Source organism: Ailuropoda melanoleuca, chromosome 10 (genome assembly GCF_002007445.2).
Source record: "Ailuropoda melanoleuca isolate Jingjing chromosome 10, ASM200744v2, whole genome shotgun sequence".
In the NCBI taxonomy this organism is placed as follows: domain Eukaryota; kingdom Metazoa; phylum Chordata; class Mammalia; order Carnivora; family Ursidae; genus Ailuropoda; species Ailuropoda melanoleuca.
This window is the reverse complement of record NC_048227.1, coordinates 91,183,187-91,209,101: the sequence shown is the minus strand read 5'-3', so window position 1 is coordinate 91,209,101 and position 25,915 is coordinate 91,183,187. Positions and strand designations below refer to the sequence as shown.

The 25,915-nt window shown below is 36.3% G+C and overlaps 1 protein-coding gene across 1 annotated transcript in view; it reads right to left on the bottom strand.

The window, feature by feature from the left end:
* Window positions 1–25,915, bottom strand: part of ADGB (androglobin) — a 162,908-nt gene that overhangs the window by 84,464 nt on the left and 52,529 nt on the right. The window contains exons 8-13 of the mRNA XM_034669608.1: window positions 23,049–23,278; window positions 21,225–21,365; window positions 19,344–19,438; window positions 12,187–12,361; window positions 8,994–9,084; window positions 4,554–4,683 (exon numbers count right to left, since the gene is read on the bottom strand). Of these exons, the coding sequence (XP_034525499.1) occupies window positions 4,554–4,683; window positions 8,994–9,084; window positions 12,187–12,361; window positions 19,344–19,438; window positions 21,225–21,365; window positions 23,049–23,278 (862 nt within the window). The remainder of the gene's footprint in view (window positions 1–4,553; window positions 4,684–8,993; window positions 9,085–12,186; window positions 12,362–19,343; window positions 19,439–21,224; window positions 21,366–23,048; window positions 23,279–25,915) is intronic.

Sequence of the window (25,915 nt, the reverse complement as noted above, 5' to 3'; positions counted from 1 at the left end):
ATAGAAAACAGAAACAATTATATAGGGATACATTTTTTAAATTGGTAATATCAGAAAGACCAGAGAATACCCATCCACCAAATAAGAAACTTCGACAAAAATACGATCAAGAATGAGAGCTCTTAGAAACTAAAAATAGGAAAGTGAAATAAACTCAACAGAAAGTTTGGGTGACAAGGTTGACACAAAGACAAAGAGATTAGAGCCATAAATCTTTTAGAAGAAACATAGGGGGAAAGCTTCATGATATTGGATTTGGCAGTGATTTCTTGGATCTGACACTAAGCAACAGAAATAACAAATGTAAAAATAGATAAATTGGACTACATCAAAATATAAAAATTCTGTGCATCAAAGGACACAATCAATACCATGAAGATGCAACCTGTGGAATGGGAGAAAATATCTGCAAATCATGTATCTGATAAAAGAGTAGCATAAACACTATATAAAGAACTGATGCAAAGAACAACAAAAAAACAAATACACTAATTTTAAAAATGGGCAAAGGACTTAGCTATTTATCCAACTGACCAAAAAGCATATGAAAAGATGTTCAACATCACTAATCATTAGATAAATGCAGGTCGAAAATATCATAAGATACAACCTCACACCCATTATGATGGCTACTATTATAAAAAAAGATCAAAACAGGAATGCATGTCGGTGAGGATGTGGAGAAATTGGAAGACTTGTGCACTCCTAGTGAGACTATAAAGTGAAAAAGAGTATGGTAGTTCCTGAAAAATTAAAGTAGACTTACCATGTGATCTAACAATTCTACATGTAGATATAAACCCAATAGAATTGAAGGCAATGCCTCAAAGAGATGTTTGTACACCCATGGTCATAGCAGAATTATTCACCAAGTGTCTGTTGANACCAAGTGTCCGTTGATGGATGAAAGAATAAAGAAAATGTTATAGATAGATAGGTAGATGATAGATAGATAGATAGATAGATAGATAGATAGATAATAGATGATAGATAGATAGATGATAGACAGATGATAGATAGATAGATAGATGATAGATAGATGATAGATAGATAGATAGATAGATAGATAGATAGATAGATAGATAGAGGAATTTTTTTCCTTTATTGCCTCTGCTGTAATAATCCTTACATAGCTAGAATACAGATTCAGCAAAGACTTCTGAAATAAACAAATCTGAAAGACAGAGGACAGTGGAGGTTCACCATAGTGAGTGAGGACAGCGGTGCTACATACCTATCTTCCACAATCAGGGGTAATATCTAAATTGATAGATCAAGAAATAACAGAATCCTATCATTCAATAAATACGTAACTGTGTCTGCTGTATGCTAGGCATTATCACCAGTCCTGAGAGAAAACAGTGTATGATAAAATCATCATCTCTGCCTTCATGAGGCCTACTATGTAGAAATGTACAGCTACAGATCAGAAAAAACACAAATAAAAGTGATGGACTCTGGGGAGGAAGACCAAGAGCATAAGGAAAAATAGGACAGATGGACGATTTTTATGCTGTTGTTGACTTTTTAAAATTGTTGTATGGGATAACTTAAAACTAAAGAAAAACTTTAAAATGTTAAAATCTATTCATTCTCTTTACCAGATTTCTCATTTGTTAGTCTGCTTTTCAACTAAAACTGAAAAAACATTGTTCACCTGTATGCAGTTGGTGTGCCCCGCAAGGTATCTCATGCCATCTAGAGAAGTTAGTGGAAATGAACTAGGGTTCATTCACCTAATGAAATATTATACAAAACTTTAGGAATAAAGACACTCTTTATGTATAGATATGAAATTAGCTCCAGTACTTATTAAGTAAAAACTCTTTTGTTAAATTTTGAATTGAAAAATGGAGGTTATGAAATATTATGTGTGTGTTACTCTTAATTTGCATAACAAAATGCAGAAAGTGTCCCATGGAATGCAGAGCAGTGAAAATGAAGAAGTATGTTAGTAGAAACAAGAGTTCTTCATGTAAGCCTTATATTTTTATTTTTAAAATTTTGAAAGATTTATTTATTTATTTATTTATTTGAGAGACAGAGAGTATGAGCAGGAGGAGTAGAGGAGAAGGAGAGAGAATTCCAAGCTGACTCTGTGCTGAGCGTGGATCCCGACCCAGGGCTCCATCTCACAACCCTGAGATCATGGCCTGAGCTAAAACCAAGAGTCGGATGCTTAACCACCTGTGCCACCCCGGGGCCCCTTATATTTTTATTTTTGAATATGTGAATATATTACCTATTAAAAAATAAATACCCTTTGACACCCATCACACTGGCAAAAGTTGAAATATCAGGCAGAATAAATGTTGGCCATGATGCCTTGCAAAGAAAAGTCTTATCCAGGGCTGATGGAAGTAGATATTGATACACCTGAATTGGAAAATTGTTTGGCATTTTGTTGCAATGTTAAATGGGTGAACGCCCCATGACTCATCAATTATGTTCCCAGATTCACATTCTGGAGCAGGACTTCCTAGTCTAGCATCCCTTGGGGCCCATAATTAAGATTTCAGGAATCCATGAACATGGGGCTTTGAAAAAAAATTCATCTTTAGTCCAAGTTGAGCATTTTCTTCAGTTATCAATTTATCAATGCTGGTGAGCAAGCCACAATTTTATTAGCAGTGATTGTGACTTTATCTATGAAAGAAATCACACTAGTTTACATATCATTACAGTTGTTGCAAATATCTTCAAATATCACATGTGTCGATCACTGTTCTGAAGTTGCACAACTACGAGGCCCATTATTAGGTTTCAAATAGTCATGTGTTACTCTCTACAGATACGCCTGTGACCTGTAGCTGGCCAACCAGTTGGCAACTACGCTTAGCAGTCTTTCCACCACCAAACACTGAAGTTATGTGTTCTCATGGCACTAACCCAACAGCTGTTTTGTTTTCCACTGGTCCCTATCATCAACACTCAGCTAATACGCAGACACAGATGAGTTGTTGTCATTGTGTATTAAAGTTTTACAAATTGGCAAAGGGAGCCATAGCCCATAAAAGGTAATGAACCTTGGAACTCAGGGAACTCTGACACATGTGTACAGGGACACACAAGAGTAGTCATGGTAACACTGCTTACAATAGTAAGAAACAAGAAACCCCCAGTGTTTATAGCAGCACTATCAGCAATAGCCACACTATGGAAAGAGCCCAAGTGTTCACTGACTGACCAGTGGATAAAGAAGAGGTGGTATAGCTGTACGATGGGACACTACTCAGCCACCAAAAAAATGAAATCTTGCCATTTGCAGCAACATGGATGGAGCTAGAGTGTGTTATGCTAAGCAAAATAAGTTAGAGAAAGACAAATACCATATGATTTCACTCATATGAGGAATTTAAGAAACAAAGCAGATGAGCATATAGGAAAAGAAAAAAAAAAGAGAGGGAAGCAAACGATAAAAGGCTCTTAAAGGTAGAGAACAAATGGAGGGTTGATGGAGGGAGGTGGCTGGGGAATGGGCTAGATGGGAGATGGGCAGTAAGGAGGGCACTCGTGATGACAAGCACTGGGTGTTTTATGTAAGTGATGAATCACTAAATTCTATTCCTGCAACCCAATATTACACTTTATGCTAACTAACTAGTATTTAAATAAAAATCTGAAAGGAGAAAAAAGAAACAAGAAGCAATGAATATAGTCATTAACAATGTGGAAGATTAAAAAAAAAAAAGGAGGTTGGTTATATATTAGATACCTTCAATCCATGAAATGAATGAACTGTGACACACAACAAACATCATCGATGATGCTAAGTGAAGGAAGTCTTAGAGGAATTAAAATGAGTCCATTTAAATAAAATTATACCACAATTAAACTAAGGTTATATTGTTTATAAACATGTATTTTCCCAATTGGCAACATTAGAAGAGTATGGGCTTGGGGTGCCTGGGTGGCTCAGTCGATTAAGCATCTGCCTTCTGCTCAGGTCATGATCCCAGGGTCCTGGGATCAAGCCCCGCATCGGGCTCCTTGCTCAGTGGGGAGTCTGCTTCTCCCTCTCCCTCTGCTGCTCCCCCTGCTTGTGCGGTCTCACTTGTGCTCTCTCTTTTTCTCTCTCTCAAATAAATAAAATCTTAAACAAACAAAAAAGAAGAGTATGGGCTTGATTAACACCAAACTCTGAATGGCAGATAAGGAGATGCACAGGGAACTTCTATAAGGAACAAATATGCCAATTTCTAATCTAAAAAGCTTATTTTTTTTTAAAGATTTTATTTATTTATTTGACAGAGAGAGAGAGAGCCAGCGAGAGAGGGAACACAGGCAGGGGGGTGGGAGAGGAAGAAGCAGGCTCCCAGCGGAGGAGCCTGATGTGGGGCTTGATCCCATAACGCTGGGATCATGCCCTGAGCCGAACGCAGGCGCTTAATGACTGCGCCACCCAGGTGCCCCTAAAAAGCTTATTTTCATAGTGTTCTTTATTCTCCCCAAATGCATGTTATACAGTCATTTGTACATAATGTATTTTACAATTTTTAGAAAAGATATTTTATAATTAAGAATTGGGCCAATAATAAGAGTAACATGGTTACCTGAGACACTGTTCTTGTCGATTGGCTTAAGTCTGGCTGGCTAATAGTGGTGGTTTCATCATTTTCTGTAATGGATGACAAATCAATTCCTGGAGGCACCCCTTTCTTAATAAAAGATTGTACAAAATGACTAATGAAAAAAACAAAACAAAACCTTCTGTTAACCTTAATTTCTTATTTAAAGTTACTAACAAATAACTGCAGTTTTTTTATGGAGGTATAATTGCCATATAATGTGATATTAGTTTCAGGTGTACAGCATGGTGATTTGATACCCGCATATATTGTAAGATGATCATAAGTCTAGATAACAACCATCACCACACATAGTTGCAATTTTGTTTCCTTGTGATGAGAACTCTTAGGATCTACTCTCTTAGCAACTTTCAAATATACAATACAGCATTGTTACTACAGTCATCATGCTGTACATTGTATCTGATGACTTACGTATTTTATAACTGGAAGTTTGTACCTTTGACCCCACTTTACCCTTTTCACCCACCCCCTTCCTCCGGGAACCATCGATCTGTTCTCTGTATCTTGGGTGTTTGTTTTTGGTTTTGGTTTTTTAGATTCCACATGTAAGTGAGATCATATGGCATTCATCTTTCTCTTACTAACTTATTTCACTTAGCAGAATGCCCTTAAGGTCCAGACATGTTGTCACAAATAGCAAGATTTCCTTCTTTTTTTAGGGCTGAATGATACTGCATTGTACATTAAATAACAGCATTTTGTCAACAGTAGAAATTTCTGATTTAAAGTTCATTTTATCATCTCCTTTTACATCTAGTAATGAATTTTTATTTCATGTTAAAAACATTGACTTGCTTTCTACACTACTGAAGAAATATCTCTATCAGTCAACACGTTGTAAAAATTTTCTGGAATGTTATTTTAAAACTATGGTGGTCATCTTTAAATGTTGTAGGAATTTGACAATTATTCTTGATTTCAATCAGTATCAGAGTAACATATCAGTGAATGGGACTCAGAGTCAGAAATTTGAGTGAGTCCTGGGCACTTGAGTTTATAACTGTGACATTCATACTAGCTACTGAAGAGTACAATATTTCCTTTCAAGTAATTGCTGATATGAACTTGAATTGCCATTGTCATTCCTACAAGTTTATAGGCACAATAAAAAGACATTTGTTATAGTAAATACATTTTAGGTTATGTACTTTTCAAAGATAAAATTAAATTTCATGTATACAGATTTCCTACACTTTTTTTCCCTTACTTGTGTTCAGTGAAAGTTCTAAATTCACTTCAAGCTAAGCACCTCTGATTTACCTGAAACCGCCACTAGAGGACAGCACAAACATATTTGTAAGGTTCTGATTCCCACTAGGCCAGGAGCCAAGAACGGGCAAATTTGTCACGTTGCTGCAGAGACAGTGTTCCAGGGAAAAGCGCTTGTGAGAGCAGTCACTCTCAAGGACTTGCCAAAAAAACGGCTTGCACTCATGTTGACCTGAGAACTCTGACTGCACAGCAAAGCAGGACAAGGGACATTTCATGCAGGATGAAATGTCATTCACATATCTTTGGTTTTGGCTCTGCCAGATTGAATAAAGCTAGGAAATTCATAACAGATTGAAACACTGACTAGATTAGTTGAATCCAATCAAGTGTCAGAGTCACCTAAATCTGGGTTAGAGACTTCCATCCACCTTGACCAGATAATAAAGCTGGAAGGCATAAGAAAATCGAGTAATTGAGTCAACTCGGGGAATTCAGGCCCATTTGTGCCTACCGACAACAGAGATTCTGGAAGTCTGGGTATGGCATTTTGAATCGTGAGAGAATTTGTCCTGGTGGTCTGCAGCTCTGGCTTTCAAAATCCACAAAATCTCTGATTAGTATGCAATCTCAATCAGTTGAGAGAGAATTAAAAATTATTTGGAGTGGAAAAATCATTTAGTAGGTAATATTAAGTACAAAATTTTTAAAAATTATGAAGCACTAACATTTTTATATTAAGTACAGGAAAATTCTATGTATACGTGCTATTTTGTATTTGTGACGTATGAAAGAATTTAGAATGTTACATAATCCAACAAATTAGGCTTTAAAATGTATGGCGTATTTAATTTTCGCTTCATGATTAAGTTACAATGTATAAGAAAACTTTGGTTTGTAAAAACTAATAGCATATATAGGAAAAATTAAGGTTCTCAAAATACATTTTGATTATTTGAACTTTTATAAGGATTTAAATACTTGGCAAGATTTTATTTGCTATGATTTTTGTCTTTCAAAGTATTTAGGGAGATAACAAAATATAGCCATGTAGTAAATGCCACTTAAAATGTTTAAATAAATTTGGCAAACTAAGTTTATTTAAAACTTTTATGGATATTAATAGATGCAGGCATAAAATAAGATTTTATGAAAGGTTAAAACAAAAGTTTGAGGAAAACTAGATTTACAAATTTGTAACAGTAACAAATTTTTGAAATCAAGGTAGCAGCAAACTGTCTTTTCAGTTGATAATGCTGTCCCTCAAGGCTTGACATTGCTAACTGCCAAGGACTCTCCAGAGGAGAGCTGCCTCGGGGTCCCTCCCAACCCACTTCTCAGTGGTCAGTTGTTGGTGCATAGAACTGACAGGAGCCTTGACGGTAAATGTTTTGAAGAATCTCTCTAATATTTTCAACTTAAATAGAGTTCATACAATGTCAAGTAACTGGCTGTGATGTAAAGAGGCTCTAAGAGTAGAACAATGCAATGAGCTGACTTCTGATCTCCAGTTGGACTGCTTTTCTTCATCAGCTGACATTCCTGTCATGGACCTTACTATGCCCAAAGAAGCCCACAGCTAATGGTCCTTGTGTGACCTATAATGTAAGCCATTCAAAATGTTTTACGAAGTTTTACTAATTTTAAAAGACATTCAACAAAGGACCAAATCAGAAATGTAAAACTTGCTGAAAAATCTCAAAAGAAGCACGGCCATGTCACCACTATTCAGATCATGGGATTCTAATGTTGCCAGCGCCCCATGAGCCCTGCCGAGTGTCTCCCCAGCACGGCCAGTCCTCCTCACTGCAGAAATCCACCATCATGACTTCCAATACCATGCATTGCTTTTTATTTTTCTTTGCATAATGTCTGTTAGTAGAATAATTAAAAGCAACCCATGTACTTTTTATACCAGACTTCTTTGGTCTAATATTTTTGTGTGTGACGTTTATCCATGTTGGTTTGTGAGGCAGTACTTTGACTATACCTACATATCACTGTACCTTATGTGTCTTCGGTTTTACATGGATGTGTCTAGTTGCAGTTTTCTTTGTGTTTACATTGCTTGATGTCAGAACTTCCTGATTCTTGATTTTTTTTTCTTTTGGGATATTTGCCATTATAGTTTTAGTTTGTGATTATTCCCCCTTCTCTCTATCCTCTATTTCTGAGACCCACTTGCAAGTATGTTCGTCTTTTTCAACTTGTCCCATTTGTTTTTATTGTACTTTTCCTCGTTTATTTATTGATGTTTGGTCTTCATCTTTCAGTCTGGATATTATCTCTGATCTATTTTCCATTTTGCCAGTTGTCTTTTTTATTGTAGCTAATCTCTGATGAAACACACCCACCAAATTCTTACTTTCAGTCATTAATGTAGTCTTGAATTCTTGAATTCCTAGAACCCCTACTTGATTTTTTAAAACCATTTTACATAGTATTTTTTATTCTTATGCATTACAATGTTATTGATGGATAATTGAAGTATAATTAACTGCACAAATTCAGACTATAAATTCTATCATCTTTGACATATGTATATATCCATGTATTAGTTACTTATCACTGCATAACAAATTAGCACAATTTTAGTGGTATAATCATATCCTCCACTCATATCACTCACGAATCCTTCTCCTTTTTGCTGTTTGTGGACTTCCTGTTCACTTCTCTGAACTCATTAGAAATTTTAGATCCAGGATAATAGTCTTTCTTTGCATTCCTTTTGCCATATTTAAACATTAGTATATTTGGATTTCTCCTCTTCCTCCTTTTACTTCTTGATTGTCTTTGTGGTTCTATTTAGGGTTTTCCCCCCGTAAGAGTGACACACTTCATCTCTCTGGTTTCTATGACAACCCTCTGCTCTTATGATTTCATTATCAGATAATAACCAAAAGCATTTGTTAGTGCTAATGTTTAAGTAAAACAAAGTACTTTACTCTTCTAAAACAGTAGCAAAAGCTGTAAAGCCAGGCATAGTTAAGCTTTATTTTAACCTATTCAGAATTTATCTTATCTACTTATTACTGTGAAAAAGAATCTAAGAATATTGTTTTCCTGTAATCACTGCAGTGATACAAACTTTAGTGCATCTGTCACCAAAGTGTATATTTCTAACCACACAATTCACAAAATACTTCATTTGTCAACAAGATGCATTTGTGGGAAAGAACGTTACATACTTACGTTTCTGTTGGAATTGTAAATGGCCTCATCCTATAATTCAAAAATGGACTTGAAATTTCAAGATATTGTTCAGGCTTCTTTATTATTAATTCTGAAAGAAACAGGTGGTGTGGTGTACTTTTTCTTAACCTTCCAAGATTTAAATGCATAACTTAACACCTATTGTCCTACTGGATTATATTAACTATTTATCCAGTAGATTTCAGAAGAGGGAAATAAGAATGTACTGGGATGCAAAGGTTTTGTATTGAAAGGCCTTATAGATCCTGCCAATATTAGATGTTTAAAGTCTACATCTCAGTTGCTTTCCAGACTTACAATGTGAAGCAATCAAGTCTCAAGGGAGAAAGTTAGCAATGTCTCCTTGTTACTACTGGACATTCACTGCTACTTTTTTTTTTTTTTTAAGATTTTATTTATTTACTTGACACACACAGAGAGAGAGAAAGAGAGAGCACAAGCAGAGGGAGTGGCAAGCAGAGGGAGAAGCAGGCTCCCCGCTGAGCAAGGAGCCCGATATGGGACTTGATCCCAGGACTCTGGGATCATGACCTCAGCAGAAGGCAGATGCTTAATGACTGAGCCACCCAGGCACCCCTCACTGCTACTTCTTTAAACGTTGTTCACTAAAAACTGTGTTCTTTTAGTTAACCTCTGCAACACAATTGCTGAAACATGAAGAGGAAATGCAGAGTAATACCTTGAGACGATAGTATTAGGACAGAAAATGTAACAAAGCAAAGGTCATGGGTAGAAGAGAAAGCAGTGGATCAAGAAAGGCTTTGTGGATACTCCTACGGGACTGAAACTGATCTGCGAGGAAGAAATTCTCAATGGCTATGGCACAGAGCCCAAACACAGCAGGGTGATCACTGAAATTAAACATAAGAGCTGATTGTTTTCACAAAAGCTCCTCCAACAGTGGAAAGGATAACTATTGGAGGGGGAAAAAAAGTGAAGCTTTGACACAAGTACATAACTTTTCTTTGCTTGCTCCATGGTCACTTCTAAAATGATCTTTCTCTTTCCCTTCCCGTTAATTTTCCTGTTAATTCCTGTTAATTTTCACCTTAAATATTAAACCCAATAGATAGAAGAAGGACAATTACAGGGTGAGCCTCGAGGTGGTATACCACAGTTATGGAATCCCACCAATTTTAGATTTTCTTCCCCAGTTTCCATTAGAGCCATCACTTACCTAGAATTATACTACAATCAGTACTGAAATCAGGAAAGGTCTGCAGGTTCAATTTTTTCCCCTTCATTCAACTATTCTTTGATGCTCTGAATGAGCAACTGTTTTAAGTGTCGCTCTACACGTTGAACTGAAATATAGCATTTAAAAGCGAAAGATTTTCTTTCAAGCATCATGTGAATGCTGATCTTTGGTTCAGAAAGACAGAACAGGAAAGAGGATAGCCGGGAGGGAGGGAAGAAGGGTGGGGAGGAGGAATAAAAATTGGAAAGTCCCTGTTGCTAGCGCTGGCAGCTCACTGCAGAAGCTCAAAGGATGCAATGAAATAATCAAGCAAGAGAGAGAGAGGCACATAGACCAATTAAAAAAATAAAATGAATTGACCATTTCTTTTTCCATCCAAGCTAGATATTTCTTTAATCTTTGTTCTTTTATGGCAAAGATATAACATGTTGTGCTAGAAAATCTTTGCTACCAGCTACAGTGTTTGTATCATGCAGGCAAAAAGCAAATGTGGGGAAAATTACATGGTTAAAGGTGTAATTTGTATTTTAAAAACATGCAAATTATGGCTGGAAGCAGGAGGCAGGGAACAGGTAAATATTCCAATCTACGTGGCCGTGGCAGTTTCAGGATCCTGACCGCCACCCAGACTTAGGTCTTACATCGTACCCAAACCTGCGATGAAGGATCAACCACACTTGACCTGGTAGCAGGAACTCCAGCAAGCACCCCCAAGAGAGGGTGTAAGCCTTGCTGCATGGGACCAAAGGTTTAAAGCATACTCCTGAGCCTTACACAATGCCAATAGTAAACTGGCGCTAGGTATGTTCTTTGTGGCTTTGCCTTCATTGCTCATTCGGGTAACAGACCTGTGCACACAGCCCCTAAGGCAATAACCTCTAGAATGTGATAGACTGTTGCTGGATAAATACAATTATGAAACAATGAGAAATCAGCAAAGACAAAGGGAGAAAATGCAAAAGCAAGGAAGCAAACACAAAAGATTTTTTTTAAGCTTTTTTGAACAAAGACAATTGAAGGTTTTTGGAATGAGAAAGATACATATACCCACAGGCATACAGGTGTATATACAGAAGAATAATCGGTGACCGCCAATTCTTTATCATCCTTTCTGAGAAGCTGCGAGCTCTAAATGAGGTACAGAAACACGGTACAAACTGACTAAACACAAATGGTGAGCTATTCTGCCAGGCCATAATTTTTAAATTATTAGGGTTTTTTTTCTTCTTTTAAAAATCCCATCTCCTCAGATTCATGCTTCTGCATTAAAATTGATTTCTTAATTAATGCCCTCGCTCATTTCTGTTGCCATTCCAACTTGGTGCTCACGGAAAAAATGGAGTTAAGAATGAAGACTTGGAGAGAAAAAACATTGAAGGAGTAAAGGACGAGACCTGGATTGTGAGGAAGTTAGAAGCGAACTGAGATTACGAGCCAGGTGGGCACAGTCCCCTGCCCCCCGCTCCCCAAGCCACGGGAAGCGCTTTATTTCTAGCCCAACAGCCATTCATGGTGGCTTAGGACAACCTTCACATAGGAGCCAGTCCAGGGCAGAAGTTCCGTTCCCATATTCTAAACAAAGGTCAGTTTCTATTCTAAATATAAATTAGTTACTTCAAAGACGATGTCCTACAGGGCACTCTAGAGTGATTTCACACCAGTGGCTTAAATATGTATTTACATTTTTTCTATTATTTGCTACAAACCATTTTCTATCACAATAATGACTAATATCCTCACCCAAAAAATGGCCTGGATATAGCTGGTCAGTTTAGATGCGAACCAAACTGCTCAGCTTCTGCAATGTGGAGAATTAATCCTTTAAAGACATAAAATTTAGACATAAAATTGAACGTAGGCTTTGGGTGTAACGTTGGGTGGTTTGCCTTGATACACATCTTCCATTTCAAATGAAACTATTAGACCTTCATGCAGAGAAAATCTCCTTAGATTTTCAGACAACATGAGCCATACCTTGAGCTTCATCTGTTATAATAGTTTCCTTTTTTTGACGAAAGAGTTTCCAGGCAGGTACGGGAGGCGATTTCGGAGGTGCTATGAGGGGGCAAGACCTAGTCCTAGTGACCAGCACGGGATGGCTACAGATGTGGGAAAGGCCGTATTCTCTCAGCTTCTCTGCAGAATTAGCCTAAGGGCAGAAGGCACATTTTAAAAGGATACATGCAATGCCTTGTGCATTTAAATAAACCAATTTTTGTTATTACAAAAATACTGTTACCACAATGAAGTGGTAATAAAGGAAAAATAACCCATATTTCCACCTCCTAACATAGGCACTATTACCATTTGTATTTCTCTTCATGTTTTTATGTTTCTGAGGACCCCATTTACTTATTTACAAAATGAGAGACTAGAACTAGAAGGCACTTTTCAGTCCTAAAAGTTTAAGATCCTCTGAGATTGGGGAAAAAAAAATCTTAACACATCAGTTTTGGTCCAAAATCAATCAACCATTATTATGATAAGTTAAAACTTTGATAAGAGTACTTAATATGTGAAGTTTTTGTTTGTTTCTCTGTTTGTTCAGTCACCAGCAACTGCTACGTAGTATTAAAAAAAAAAAAGTCTACCACGCTTACTGGGTCAGGTCAATGTTGTGGTTAAGTGGTTGCCGTGTCTGTTGTAGCTTATGCCCTCACCCTCAAACGGGGGCTCTCCCACAGGAAATCCCCATGATCTCTCTGGACAATGGAGCCAGTCACAGAAAGCCAGAGGAGAAAGGCTGCCCTAAATCCTGCCAAATCAAGTAATTCTCCGGGAAGATGCTTCCCCTATGCGACCGTTCAGATCTCCTGAAGCTACTATTTTGCTTTGAAACAATTCAGAATTATGTTTAAGGAGAACTTCAGTTACAAACTGATGGCTGAAATATGCCATAAGAAATCAAAAAGTCTGTGAGAGTTGGAGTGATATATTCTGTAGCAAATTCTGGCATTCACAGTCTAAATGTTGAAACATTTAAAGTAAAATAAGTACATTTACATCAGTTTCACCAATAACTATTTTTTTTCCTAGTGATTCAGCATCATCGATTTCTCTGCAAATAGCAATGCTTGAAAATGTAAATTTATAAAACAGTCATTTAAATTAGGACCAGAAACCCACCTATTAGACTATTCCAAATTATTGCTTCAGCCAGAACATGCCTTGCCCTCATGACTGTTTCTGTACATCTCAGTCCATACTTCCAGAAGGAGCAAGACAGGTGGGGTGTCTATGAAATGAAATAGTTCTTTCTGAATCCAGGGATTAACTAATGACTATTAAATTAATTAATAATTGGAAGGAGCAGGGGCGCCTGGGTGGCACAGCGGTTAAGCGTCTGCCTTCGGCTCAGGGCGTGATCCCGGCATTATGGGATCGAGCCCCACATCAGGCTCCTCCGCTATGAGCCTGCTTCTTCCTCTCCACTCCCCTGCTTGTGTTCCCTCTCTCGCTGGCTGTCTCTGTCAAATAAATAAATAAATAAATAAATAAATAAATAAATAAAATCTTTAAAAAAAAAGTTTCTCTGCCCAAAAGACCCTTTCACTCCTCTGGCCCATCCAACTAACTTTCTTTCTTTCTTTCTTTCTTTCTTTCTTTCTTTCTTTCTTTCTTTCTTTTTTTCTTTCTTTCTTTCTTTCTTTCTTTCTTTCTTTCTTTCTTTCTTTCTTTCAAATAAACTCTTGCCCCAAGGTGGGGCTGGAACTCACAACCCTGAGATCAAGAGTCACATGCTCTATCAACTGAGCCAGCCAGACATGCCTCAAACAGTCCAAAAGTAGGAGTTTGAGCACGTGGGTGGCTTTCTTAGAACTTGCAGATTACTTATTTAAATAAAACTAAAACTATTTAGAATATCCAAGAACAAGAAAATGGGGTAATTCGTGCCATCTTGTTCCTTTCCAAGTTTTCTTTTTCTTGTATTCTGAACTAGTTCTTTCAAGAAATGTAAGGTATTGACTTTATTTTACATATTGGTCTCATTGTCTTTGGGGCTATAATTTTAAGCAATGTACTGCATTTAACAAAATTCCATTAGAATACAAGGTCTTTTTCTGTTGATTTATCTTTAAAACATTGTATCTCATTATATTCTGATTTGACCAGGAGAACCAGATTAGCCTCATAGCTAATGTAAAAGAATCAGCAGGTAAATTAGGGAGGCCGTGAGACTATAGCCAGTTCATTATAGCCTTGAAGTTCATTTATTATTTGATATTAGTTTCAGGTGTACAATATAGCGATTCAACAATTCACCCAGTGCTTACCACAACAAGTGTGTTCCTTAATCTCTATCATCTATTTCACCAAAGAAACAGACTCTTAAATATAGAGAACAAACTGATGGGTACCAGATGGGAGGTGGGTGGGGAGATGGGTGAAATAGTTCATTTAACTGCTGTTACAGACATTGGGCTAATTCCTGAACCTCTGGGTCCCTTAAGCCATTTTCAACCCCCAGAGGAAGGATTTATATCACTTTAAGTCCTGACTCCCTCCCACATCTCAAGCTGCCTCTGAGTCTTCTCCCCTTGCTATTTGCTCAAGTTCCAGTACTTCTCTGAACCCAGTGAGATCTCCTTCATCTCCAGACTTTCCAACAAAAACATCCCTCTGCTTTGAGCACACTTTTTTCTATTTATTAAGCTAACTTCTTAAGGCCATCACTTAAACACTTCTTCCTTTGGGAAGACTTCCTTAGTCAACCATTAGACAGAAAGATGTTTTGCAGCTATATCGCCATATTCATTTTTCTGCTCACTCCCTCACTCATTCATTTGGTCACTCATCCAACACACATTATTTCTTTTTTTTTTTTTAAGATTTTATTGATTTATTTATTTGACAGAGATAGAGACAGCCAGCGAGAGAGGGAACACAAGCAGGGGGAGTGGGAGAGGAAGAAGCAGGCTCCTAGCGGAAGAGCCCGATGTGGGGCTCGATCCCATAACGCTGGGATCACGCCCTGAGCCGAAGGCAGACGCTTAACCGCTGTGCCACCCAGGCGCCCCCAACACACATTATTTCAATACTATTTCCACCATATGCCAGATGCCTTGTATGATCTCTGTTATACCAATTTTCTAACTTTATTACTATTGTTGGCTTCTCTGTCTTCTTCATTAGATTGAGTTTTGTAAGGAGGGAGTTTTGTTAGTCTTGCTGGTTACCAGGTCCTCAAAGACTAAATCATTGTTTAGCACATAATAGATAATCAATAGATATGTGTTGAATTAACAACAAACATAGGTGATCTTTTTTGTCCTTTAAATTCAAAACTAACTTTGTGTTTAAATATTAATTTCTCAGTAGGACAGCCAAGCATTCAGATGGATTATTTTGTGGGGTGTGTGTGTGTGTATGTGTGTGTGTGATGTACTCATCCCATTCTCACATTTTGTAGTTTTAAAAAAGTGTTTAAGTACTTCCCATTAAGAGGCCATGGCACCCCACAAAGCACGGCTCAGGTCATTTTGCAGTCCATGGTGTTGGATCTCTGGAATACTTAAAACAACGGCTAGGCCAGTGCCACAAAAAGATTTCTTTTTTAAAAAACTAAGGGCTAAGATAGATGACCAGCTCAAATCTTAATCAGAGACTTAAATTGCTGGGAGGCCAAGGAAGCACACTTGTCACTAACTTTAGTCGTTGCCTAAAGTTAATTGACTTTGAATTAAAATCAGAGAAACTGCCACTATCTCTACATCCATAATGGCACATTATGCACTGTCATCTCGACAGGATTACCCCTGTTAAATGGCAGACTTTCACATCAAGAAATGGTTTCTATTCGAAAAGGACAAAGGAGGAGGAAAGGGAGGAGGGGCTGGAGGAGGGGGGAAAGAGGAAGGAGTGATAACATTATGCTGCCTGGGCGAATCATCTAGAAGATAAATATACTGCACAGTAAAGTGCAATAAGCAGCCAATTGTATTATTTACACTTCGACCAAATTTTCATTGAATTTTTAATATCCAGCTGTTTCTAACGAACTCACTGAACATTTATGTTTATATTACTACCCCATCTAGTCTTCTCCTACTTTAAATGCAGTGATTTCAGAGCATATGGAATTCTATAACCAAAGGGCTAGATGTCTAGGAGTCCCCCAAGGGGTTAGGATTTGGTAAGCTCCAAATGCAATATTGTGTTTGTCTAAGTAGAGTGAAGAGCAAGTAACCTGGTGGACTTTACTCTTTACAAAGGGAAGGAGAAAAGTGATTTTTATATCCAATGAAAGTCTGGCCGATTGCACCCAAAGTGAACCCACCTGCTTGTATCAAAGCCTCGTCCTGAGGGGCTGGCAGCTTATTTCACACACACACACACACACACACACACACACACACACACACACACAGGTGCCTGCTGGAACATTCTCCAGGAACCTGGGGGGTGGGAGGCGGCTTCTCACTCTCCCTTTTCCCTGCTCCAGAACACCAGTATCTCCCAGAAGGAAGCTTTTCATAAGCCTCTGATGCCTGATCTTTGTAGCTGCCATGCAGGGAATGCCTCTTGACTGCCTGGCTCTGGAGGCCAGGGGAACTTGCATTCTGGGTCCTATGGGACTATAAGAATTAGGGACACCCAGAAAGGAGCTCATATTCCCGTCTGGTGCCCTGATTTTTCAACTGCCTCCAGGGGACGCCTCTCCAGCCAGTGGAGCTTACGCTTGTGGGTCCCACCAGACTGTAACCGATGGAGGAAGAGTCGTTAACCAGCTGCCACCCCCGGGGGCACAACAACAGGCAGCAGTTCCAGGAGTGCAGTCTCTCTGTGGAGGAGGCCTATTAAGTAACCATGGCTGCAGCCCAAGGGGCAGATTTCTAATTAAACACACATCATGGGACTGACTGCGACCATTCCAGAGACCTCGGAGGCCAAGCACTCTGTGCTTTCCCTCTACCACACTCCAGAGTACCATGTCTCCTGGAGGGGAGATTTACACATGGCTGGTGCCCTGGCTTTTATGTCTGGCAGCCCGATTTTTGCAGCTTCCACTCAGAGGAATTCTTGATTGTCTGGCTCTGGTAGCAAGGGGGAGCTTGCATTCCTGGGTGCCATGGGACTGTGGCAATTGGAGAGACAGTCCTTGGCAGCCTGCCACCCCCAGGGCACTGTGTGGACAGCAAAGTGAGCCATCCCCCCAGTCTTTCTGTGAAGGAGGACTCTTGGCTTGTCCTGGAGCATCAGCCTGAGGCAGGCTTCAGGGACGTCAGGTTTGGCACACACCAAGTGAACTATGGAGTTGCTTGCTCTCAGGAGTGCAGGCTGTGGACACCACCTTGCCACTGTCCCTCTGCCTCGTTGCAGCTCTCCAGGATCTCAGAAAAGGGCTTTTTGGTCATTTGGAGCCCCAACTTTTTGTGACTGCCAAGCAGGGGACACCAATAGAGAACCTGGGCACTTGTGAGCCCTAGGACTGTGTATATTTGCATTTTAAAAGCTGCTGCTTATAGGTCTGGCTTCCAAACTGCCTTAATCTAAATGCTAAGATCTTCCCCTTAGGGATGCTGACAGGTCTTAGTACATCCTCACTGACCGGAAGCTATTAAACATATAATAGCTTCTGCCCAGACAAGCACAAAGGTTTAGGAGACAACCAGAACCGAGGCAGGGGTGAATGACAAGCTTCATCCACTACGTGGAGCCCCTCCTTCAAGACTGGGAGAGAGACGGCTGTTTGATCAACTGTGTAGTAACTAATAGAATTAAGCAAGATGAAGAACAGAGGAGTATGTTCAAAAAAAAAAAAAAGAGCAAGAGAACAAGATAAAAACTCAGAGAAAAACCTTAATAAAAGGGAGATAAGTAATTTGATAAAAAGTTCAGGGTAGTGTTCATAAAAATGCTCACTGAACTGGGGAGAAAAATGGATGAACACAGTGAGAACGTCAACAAAAAGATGGAAATAGACAACAGACTAGAAGAAGCAGAAGAAAGGATCAGTCAACTCAGAGACGAGGCAGTGGAACGCACCCTATTAGAGCAGCAAAAAGAAAACAGACAGATGGAATATTATTCAGCCACAAAAAGAATGAAATCTTTCCATTTGTGACAACATAGATGGACCTCAAGAGCATTATGCTGAGTGAAATAAGTCAGAGAAAGACAAATACCATATGATCTCTCATATGTGGAATCTAAAACAAAACAAGCTCACAGAAATAGAGAACAGGTTGGTAGAGTTGTCAGAGGCAGAAGGTGGAGGATGGGAGAAATGGGTAAAGGAGTTATGAATTTACTTAAATATATATATTTTTTAAAATGATGGGAAACCCATACATACCATGCCACTACTAAATATTATGTGTTCAAATATTTAACATCATAGAAAAAAACTAATGATACAGTGTCAAGTGAAAAAGCTGGCTTTCACAATTTAATAAATTCATAAAATTTAATTCCACTGTGTAAAACAGCATATATACGTGTGTGTGTGTATATATATATATAAATATATATATATATACACACAGAATATATGCACAGAAGAAAAAATCAAAGGATAGATCCCAAAATGTCAGCATTGTCTATGTCTAGATATTTATACTATGAATATTTTCATTTCAATGCTTTTGTGTATATTTTCTAAATTTTCTCTAATTGTTAGACTTATAAGAAAAAATCAATTAACATATTTGTGTGTATGTATTATCTAAAGATTACAAGGAGGTTATAATAGTTTACCAACTGTGGAAGTGAGTTCATTTAAATCAACTTATGTTAAGAAAATATTTATGATCTGTTTATAGAAAGGTAATTTATTATTATTTAGATATGTTTACATGATTCTTACTGAAATATATAACTCATAAGCCTTTTCTTTTGCTTTGAATGGAAAAAAATGATAATAATACATGAGTCTACATTTTTTTAACAAGGAACTATTGCAATCATCTAAGATAATTTTGAATGTTCTAGGTCCCTATGTTCAAGTATCTAATTTTTTAAAGATAAGTAGACTGAAATCCAGGAATAGCATTTTAATTAAATTTTGGTATACCTTATAGGACAACAAATAATATCACTCTCTCTCCCTCCTACCTTCCTCTCTCTCTCTCACTCAAACACACACACACACCCCATAAATGGTACTATTCTTCTTGGTTTTGAGTGCTTACCATTTTTTCTAATGAAAAGATCTTCTTTTCAAACAAATAGAGGGGTGTAAAGGTAGCATATACAACCATGTGAGGAGACTGTGGTGCTGAAGAACCTGTGAAAAGAACATATATCGTGTCATGGAAATTCTAGCTGAATGGGTCGATCAGTAGATCATTCCAGATTGTTCGAATTCCTTAATGAGAATATCTTTGGGTGTGAAAAATAGGTAAATGACTGTAAACATATTTAATAAATGTTAAATCTCACTTATGCATCTATTTTATAGAACATCTCATTAGTTTTACCTTCATCATAATACCATTTAATTGCTTAAGAAATCATTTAATGTCACTATAAAAAAGTTATTAGAAAAGCTCTAGCTATTAGTCAGTGTCACTTAGACTAGTTTACAAATGATAATGTTCCAAGGGAATGATTTTAAAATTGAAATTTTTTTAGCTTTCATAGACAAAAGCTTATTTTGAATTTAAAGAAGTCCAGAACTTTCTATCATTTCAAGAAGAAAGAAAGCATAAACTAATCCTTCCATGAAGAAGGAAAACTAAGTCAGTAACTTAGTTTGAATTGCTGTTTATATATGTATTTGGCCAGGAAATTACTATTTATTTATTTATTTATTTCCAGGATAGTTAGTGTACAGTGTTGTATTAGTTTCAGATGTACAGTATGGCTTACTTAATATTTAATGTTTCTGAGTATCACTCATTTTTTCACATGTTTCTTAACTGACCTGAAATTAGTATATTTGATTCAGTATGCTTTTGTTCTTTAAAGATTCTGGCTAAAATGGTATAATTTATTTTCCTCTATTGTCTTTATTTTTAATTAAAATGTTTTTTATTCCTTTACAAATTCAAACACTAATACTGAACTGTATTAGATATTTATTAAAGAATAATATTTTTAGAGCCACAAAATATGTTAGATATGAACCAGGATCTATCTAGAATAGATTAAAATGTAAAATATACCAAACTTATGAAAACATATTTTTACATTTAAAAATTAAACTTTGGAGCGCCTGGGTGACTCAGTCGGTTAAGCAACTGCCTTTGGCTTAGGTCATCGTCCCAGAGTCCTGGAATCGAGCCCAGCATTGGGCTCCCTGCTTGGTGGGGAGTCTGTTTCTTTCTCTCCCTCAGCCTCTCCCCCAGCTTGTGTTCTCTCTCTCACTCTTTCTCTCTCAAATAAATAAATAAAATCTTTTAAAAAAATTAAAATTAAAATTAAACTTCGTATATTTTTCATGGAGCAGAGACCTGAATCCAGGCATATATATATGTGTGTGTGTATATATATATATGTATACACACACATATATATATACACATATATATACACACACACAATATGTATATACATATATATAGTTAATGTATATGGAGTAACACATATACTAATATATATTTATATACACTAATATGTAATTATGTTTTATGTTTATATAGTTTATGTAATTATATATTAATATTTATGGATATTATACAATATGTACTGTATAATATAAATTGTATTTTATGTAGTATATTTTCTTATACTATATATAACAATATATAATAGATTATTTGTTATATGTTAATATATAACATATACATTTATTAGTATATGTCCTCCTCCATGCAAACACTTCTGTGACTCTTGTACCATAAGAACTTGCAACCTTGACTTCTGTCTCACATGTAAGACTTTGCCCCCATATGCATACGGATTTGAGAGTTTAGCAATTATGGGCAAACTTGAGCACGTTTATTTAGACATGTCTAAACAGGTAAAACACTCTTGTATGACAAAGTTGTATTCCAACTCTGTAAACTCCACAGTTTCCCAGCTTTAGGAAACAGCTAACATAATGATTATTCTAGCATACTGAAGCTTACAATCCGACAGAGACTGCAGTGAGTACTGTACATCTGATGAGGGTCTTGAAGCATGCAGTGACCATTTGAATTTTTCTTTTTCCTTTTCTTTTTCTCCATTTTTACTCTTCTTCTTCCCAACGTCTTTTGCATCTGCTTTTTTTTAACATATTAAAAAATATATATGATAAATCTTTTAACTACAAAATCTCAAACTATATTACTTATTCAGTTATTATGTTGGAAAGAAAGCCAAAACAATAGTGTTATTTAAACATAAAACAATAGCCACAAATTTCACGAAACACTACTCACCTCTAAATAGAAACATCAAAACAAAGCAAGAGAAAACTTTGAAAATTGACAATGTATTGCCAAAAACATGAAGAATTATTGGTCATTGACTACACATTTTTTTATTAAATGGAGATGATCATTTGAATATAATTCACTTTGTGTATATTAATATATAATTTCATATATTATATATAATTTTAGGATATTTTTCTCATTTTAGAGTGAGGCTAGTTTTCTCATTCTTTCCTACTGCCATCATAAGATGTCTATCTGCTGTTTTCTCACCAAAAATGCCCTCTCCACATTCCCTCATCTTCCTCAAGAAATCCCTCTCATCTTTGCAAACATAGCCCAAATTCCTTAGGGAATTCTTCCCTGATGCCTAGACTAAGTATGAACTCCCGTAGTTTTCTGTATTTTCCTTCAAGGTTCGTGTCTTAATATATGGTTATGGTTTTTAAAATTAAAATTAATGTTAGTCTCTCTCACTAGATCATAAGCACTAGGAGATAAGTTCCATATCTGATTTTGTTCACCAGATTATCATTAATTAGTGGAACATTTATTGGTATTCTACTCAGCAAATAGTATATCTGAATGGATGGATGAACATATGTTAATTTGTGAGACATGAAAAAAGGTTTCTAAGTTCAAATTAATTTGAGATATACCAGGTAAAACAAATTTAATCACCCTTCTTGTTCTGCTTTCTTTCATAAAATAATGCACATTAGGTCATTTAAAAAAGGCCTTATGATAGGCAGATATCACTCATACACTTGTTCTTGGTAAATTCTTGAGGAACATTTATAGTAATAATTTCTGCGTGGTAAATGCTGGTAGATAAGATCTTGATAAGGAATAATTAGGGCAAAATATAAGATTTTATAAAACAAATATTTGAAAGATCATTATAGATGCTTTCAAGGTATATAAAAAAGCTGAGTATATTCTAGCATATTTAATTCTACTTTACTATAAAAACATTATTATTTATACACATAGCTATATGAAATATTTTAGAAAATATAAAATAATTCTTCAATATATTTCTCAGTTTAAGATCCTACACTTTGTCAAATGACTTGAAATTAGTTTATTTTCAAATCTGAATTTCTACCTTACAATCAATGGTCAGCAAATCATGATCCGTACTGTGTCTATTTTGCATTTCCTTGGTGGGGGGCGGGGAGACAAACTACAACTTTCCCCTTTGCAGTTTTGCTCCATTGTATGTTATGTAAGGACGTGTGTGTGATGGAAATTGACAATGTCTCTTCTTATGTTAATACTATACTACTTCAGTTATCACCAAAATATATAGTTGCCCTTGATTTTTAAAGACAGCAAAATATGAAATAATAACATCTAGTAAACAGCATTACTAGTTCTAAAATCCTAGAGAGATAGGATCTTAATTATTTTCAGAACACTTAGTAAACAATAATGACAATAAATAATCATTAAATTCAGCAACAACTGTAGAGCATTTATATACCGTATCCATATCGAACGTAATGAATGACATTGTGGTATAAAATGTCTTACCCTTTGGAGTTTTGTCACTTTTCTCAGGTGCCTTTAGTGCTGTTGCTGAACCTTCAGGTTTGAATTCTTTGCCATCCTTTACTTCTTTGCTATTCTTTACTTCTTTCCCTGGTTCTTTTAATTTGGGATCTAACATGGTTATTTTGCTTTCAGAACTGGACTCAACTGACAGCTTAAATTCGGGCAATATTTCTTTCAAGAGCTCCCATACTTTGTCCATATATCCTGGGCTTGGATAAAACACATCAGCATTAATTTCCAAATCATAAAGAAATAGAAAATCTTAACAGACCAATTACTAACAAATATATTGAATCAGCAATCAAAACAATCCCAACAAACAAAACTCCAGGATGAGATGGCTCTACTGGTGAATTCTACCAAACATTTAAAGAATAATTAATACCAATCCTTCTCAAACTCTTTGGAAAAAGATAGAAGGAATGCATTCTAACTCATTTTATAAGGCCATCATAACTTTAATACCAAAACCAGACAAGGACACCACAAGTAAAGGAAATTACTGACCAAAATCTCTGATGAACATAGATGCAAAAGTCCTCAACAAAAAATTAGCAAATAGAATTCAACAATACATTAAAAGGATAACATACCATGAACAAGTGGGATTAATTGCAGGTATGTAAGTAAGTATGATTCAACATTTGCAAATCTTTATGATACACCACATTAACAAAATGAATGATAAAAATAATAAGGTCATCTCACTAGATGGAGAAAGAACATTTGACAAAATTCAACATCCATTTATGATAGAAACTCTCAACAAAATGGGTATAGAGAGAACATACCTCAACATAATAATGGCCATATATGACAAGCCCACAGCTAACATGATACTCAATCAACTATGAAAATCTAAAATCTTTTCCTCAAGATCAGGAACAAGACAAGGATGCCAACTCTCACCATATTCACTCACTAGTATTGCAGGTCTTAACCAAAGCAAGTTGGCAAGAAAGAGAAATAAAAGGCATCTAAATTAGATAGGAAGAAGTAATTTTGTCACTATTTGCAGATGACATAATATACATAGAAAACTCAAAAGATGCCACCAGAAACTATTAAGCCAATAAATACTTCAGTCAGGTTGCAGGATACAAAATCTATATACAAAAATCTTTTGCATTCTATACACTAAACGAATCATCAGAAACACAAATAAAGAAAACAATCCCATTTACAATTGAATTAAAAGAAATAAAATACCTAGGAATAAATTTAACCAAGGAGGTGAAAGACTTGTACACTGAAACCTATAGGACATTAATAAAAGAAGTTGAAGATGACACAAATAAATGGAAAGACATTCCGTGCTCATTGACTGGAAGAACTAATATTGTAAAAATGTCCATACTACCCAAAGTCGTCTATAGATTCAATGCAATCCTTATCAAAATTCGAATGACATTTTTCACAGAAATCGGAAAAGCAATCATAAAATTTGTATTGAAACACAAAAAACCTCTTAATAGCTTAGGTTATTGCGAGAAAGAACAAACCTGGAGGCATCACACTTCTTGATTTCAAACTATGTCACAAATCTATAATCAAACAATATGCTATTGACATAGAGACACTTAGATCAATGGAACACAATAGAGAGCTAAGAAATAAACCCACCCATATATAGTCAATTAACTTTGACAATGGAGTCAAGGATACACAATGTGGAAAAGCTAGTCTCCTCAAGAAATGGTGGTGGAAGAACTGGACAGCCACACGCAAAAGAATGAAACCAGACCATTATCTTACACTATACGCAAAAATCAGCTCATAATGGATTAAAGAGTTGAATGCATGGTATTATNTGAATGCACGGTATTATATGGTTCTACCATAAAACTCCTACAGAACACATAGGCTTCTTGACATTGGTCTTGATACTGTTTTTTGTTTGTTTGTTTATTTTGGATTTGACTTCAAAGGCAAGGGAACAAATGCAGGAATAAAAAGTAGGGCTATATCACACTAAAAAGCTTCTTCATCCCAAAAGAAAACATCAACAAAATGAAAAGGCAACCTACTGAATGAAAGAAAATATTAGCCNTATGGTTCTACCATAAAACTCCTACAGAACACATAGGCTTCTTGACATTGGTCTTGATACTGTTTTTTGTTTTTTTGTTTGTTTTGGATTTGACTTCAAAGGCAAGGGCAACAAATGCAGGAATAAAAAGTAGGGTTATATCACACTAAAAAGCTTCTTCATCGCAAAAGAAAACATCAACAAAATTAAAAGGCAACCTACTGAATGAAAGAAAATATTAGCCAATCATATATCTGATAGGGAGTTAAAAAATACATGAAGTACTCATACAACTCAATAGCAAACAAAACAAAACAAAACAAAAAAAAACCCAAACTCTCCAACTAATAAATGGGTAAAGGATCTGAATAGACAATTTTCAAAAACCCCATACAGATAACCAAAGGTACATGAAGAGATATTCGACATCACTAATCATCAGGGAAATACAAATCAAAACCACAATGAGATTTCATCTCATAGCTGTTATAAAAAAAAAAACAAACAAGAAATAACAAGTATGGCAAAGAAGTGGAAAAAGAAACCTTTATGCACTGTTGGTGGAATTATAAATTGGTGCAGTCACTATGGAAAACAGTATGGAGGTTCTTCAAAAAAATTGAAAAAGAATTTCCACATAATCCAGCAATTCCAGTTCTGGGTTATCTGAGTAAAAGGAAAATGCCAATATGAAGAGATATGTGCACACCTGTGTTTACTGCAACATTATTTACAAGAGCCAAGATATGGATAAGGAAGGTGTGGCATATTATACATATATATGTATGTTGAGTATGAATATATGAAAATTACTCAG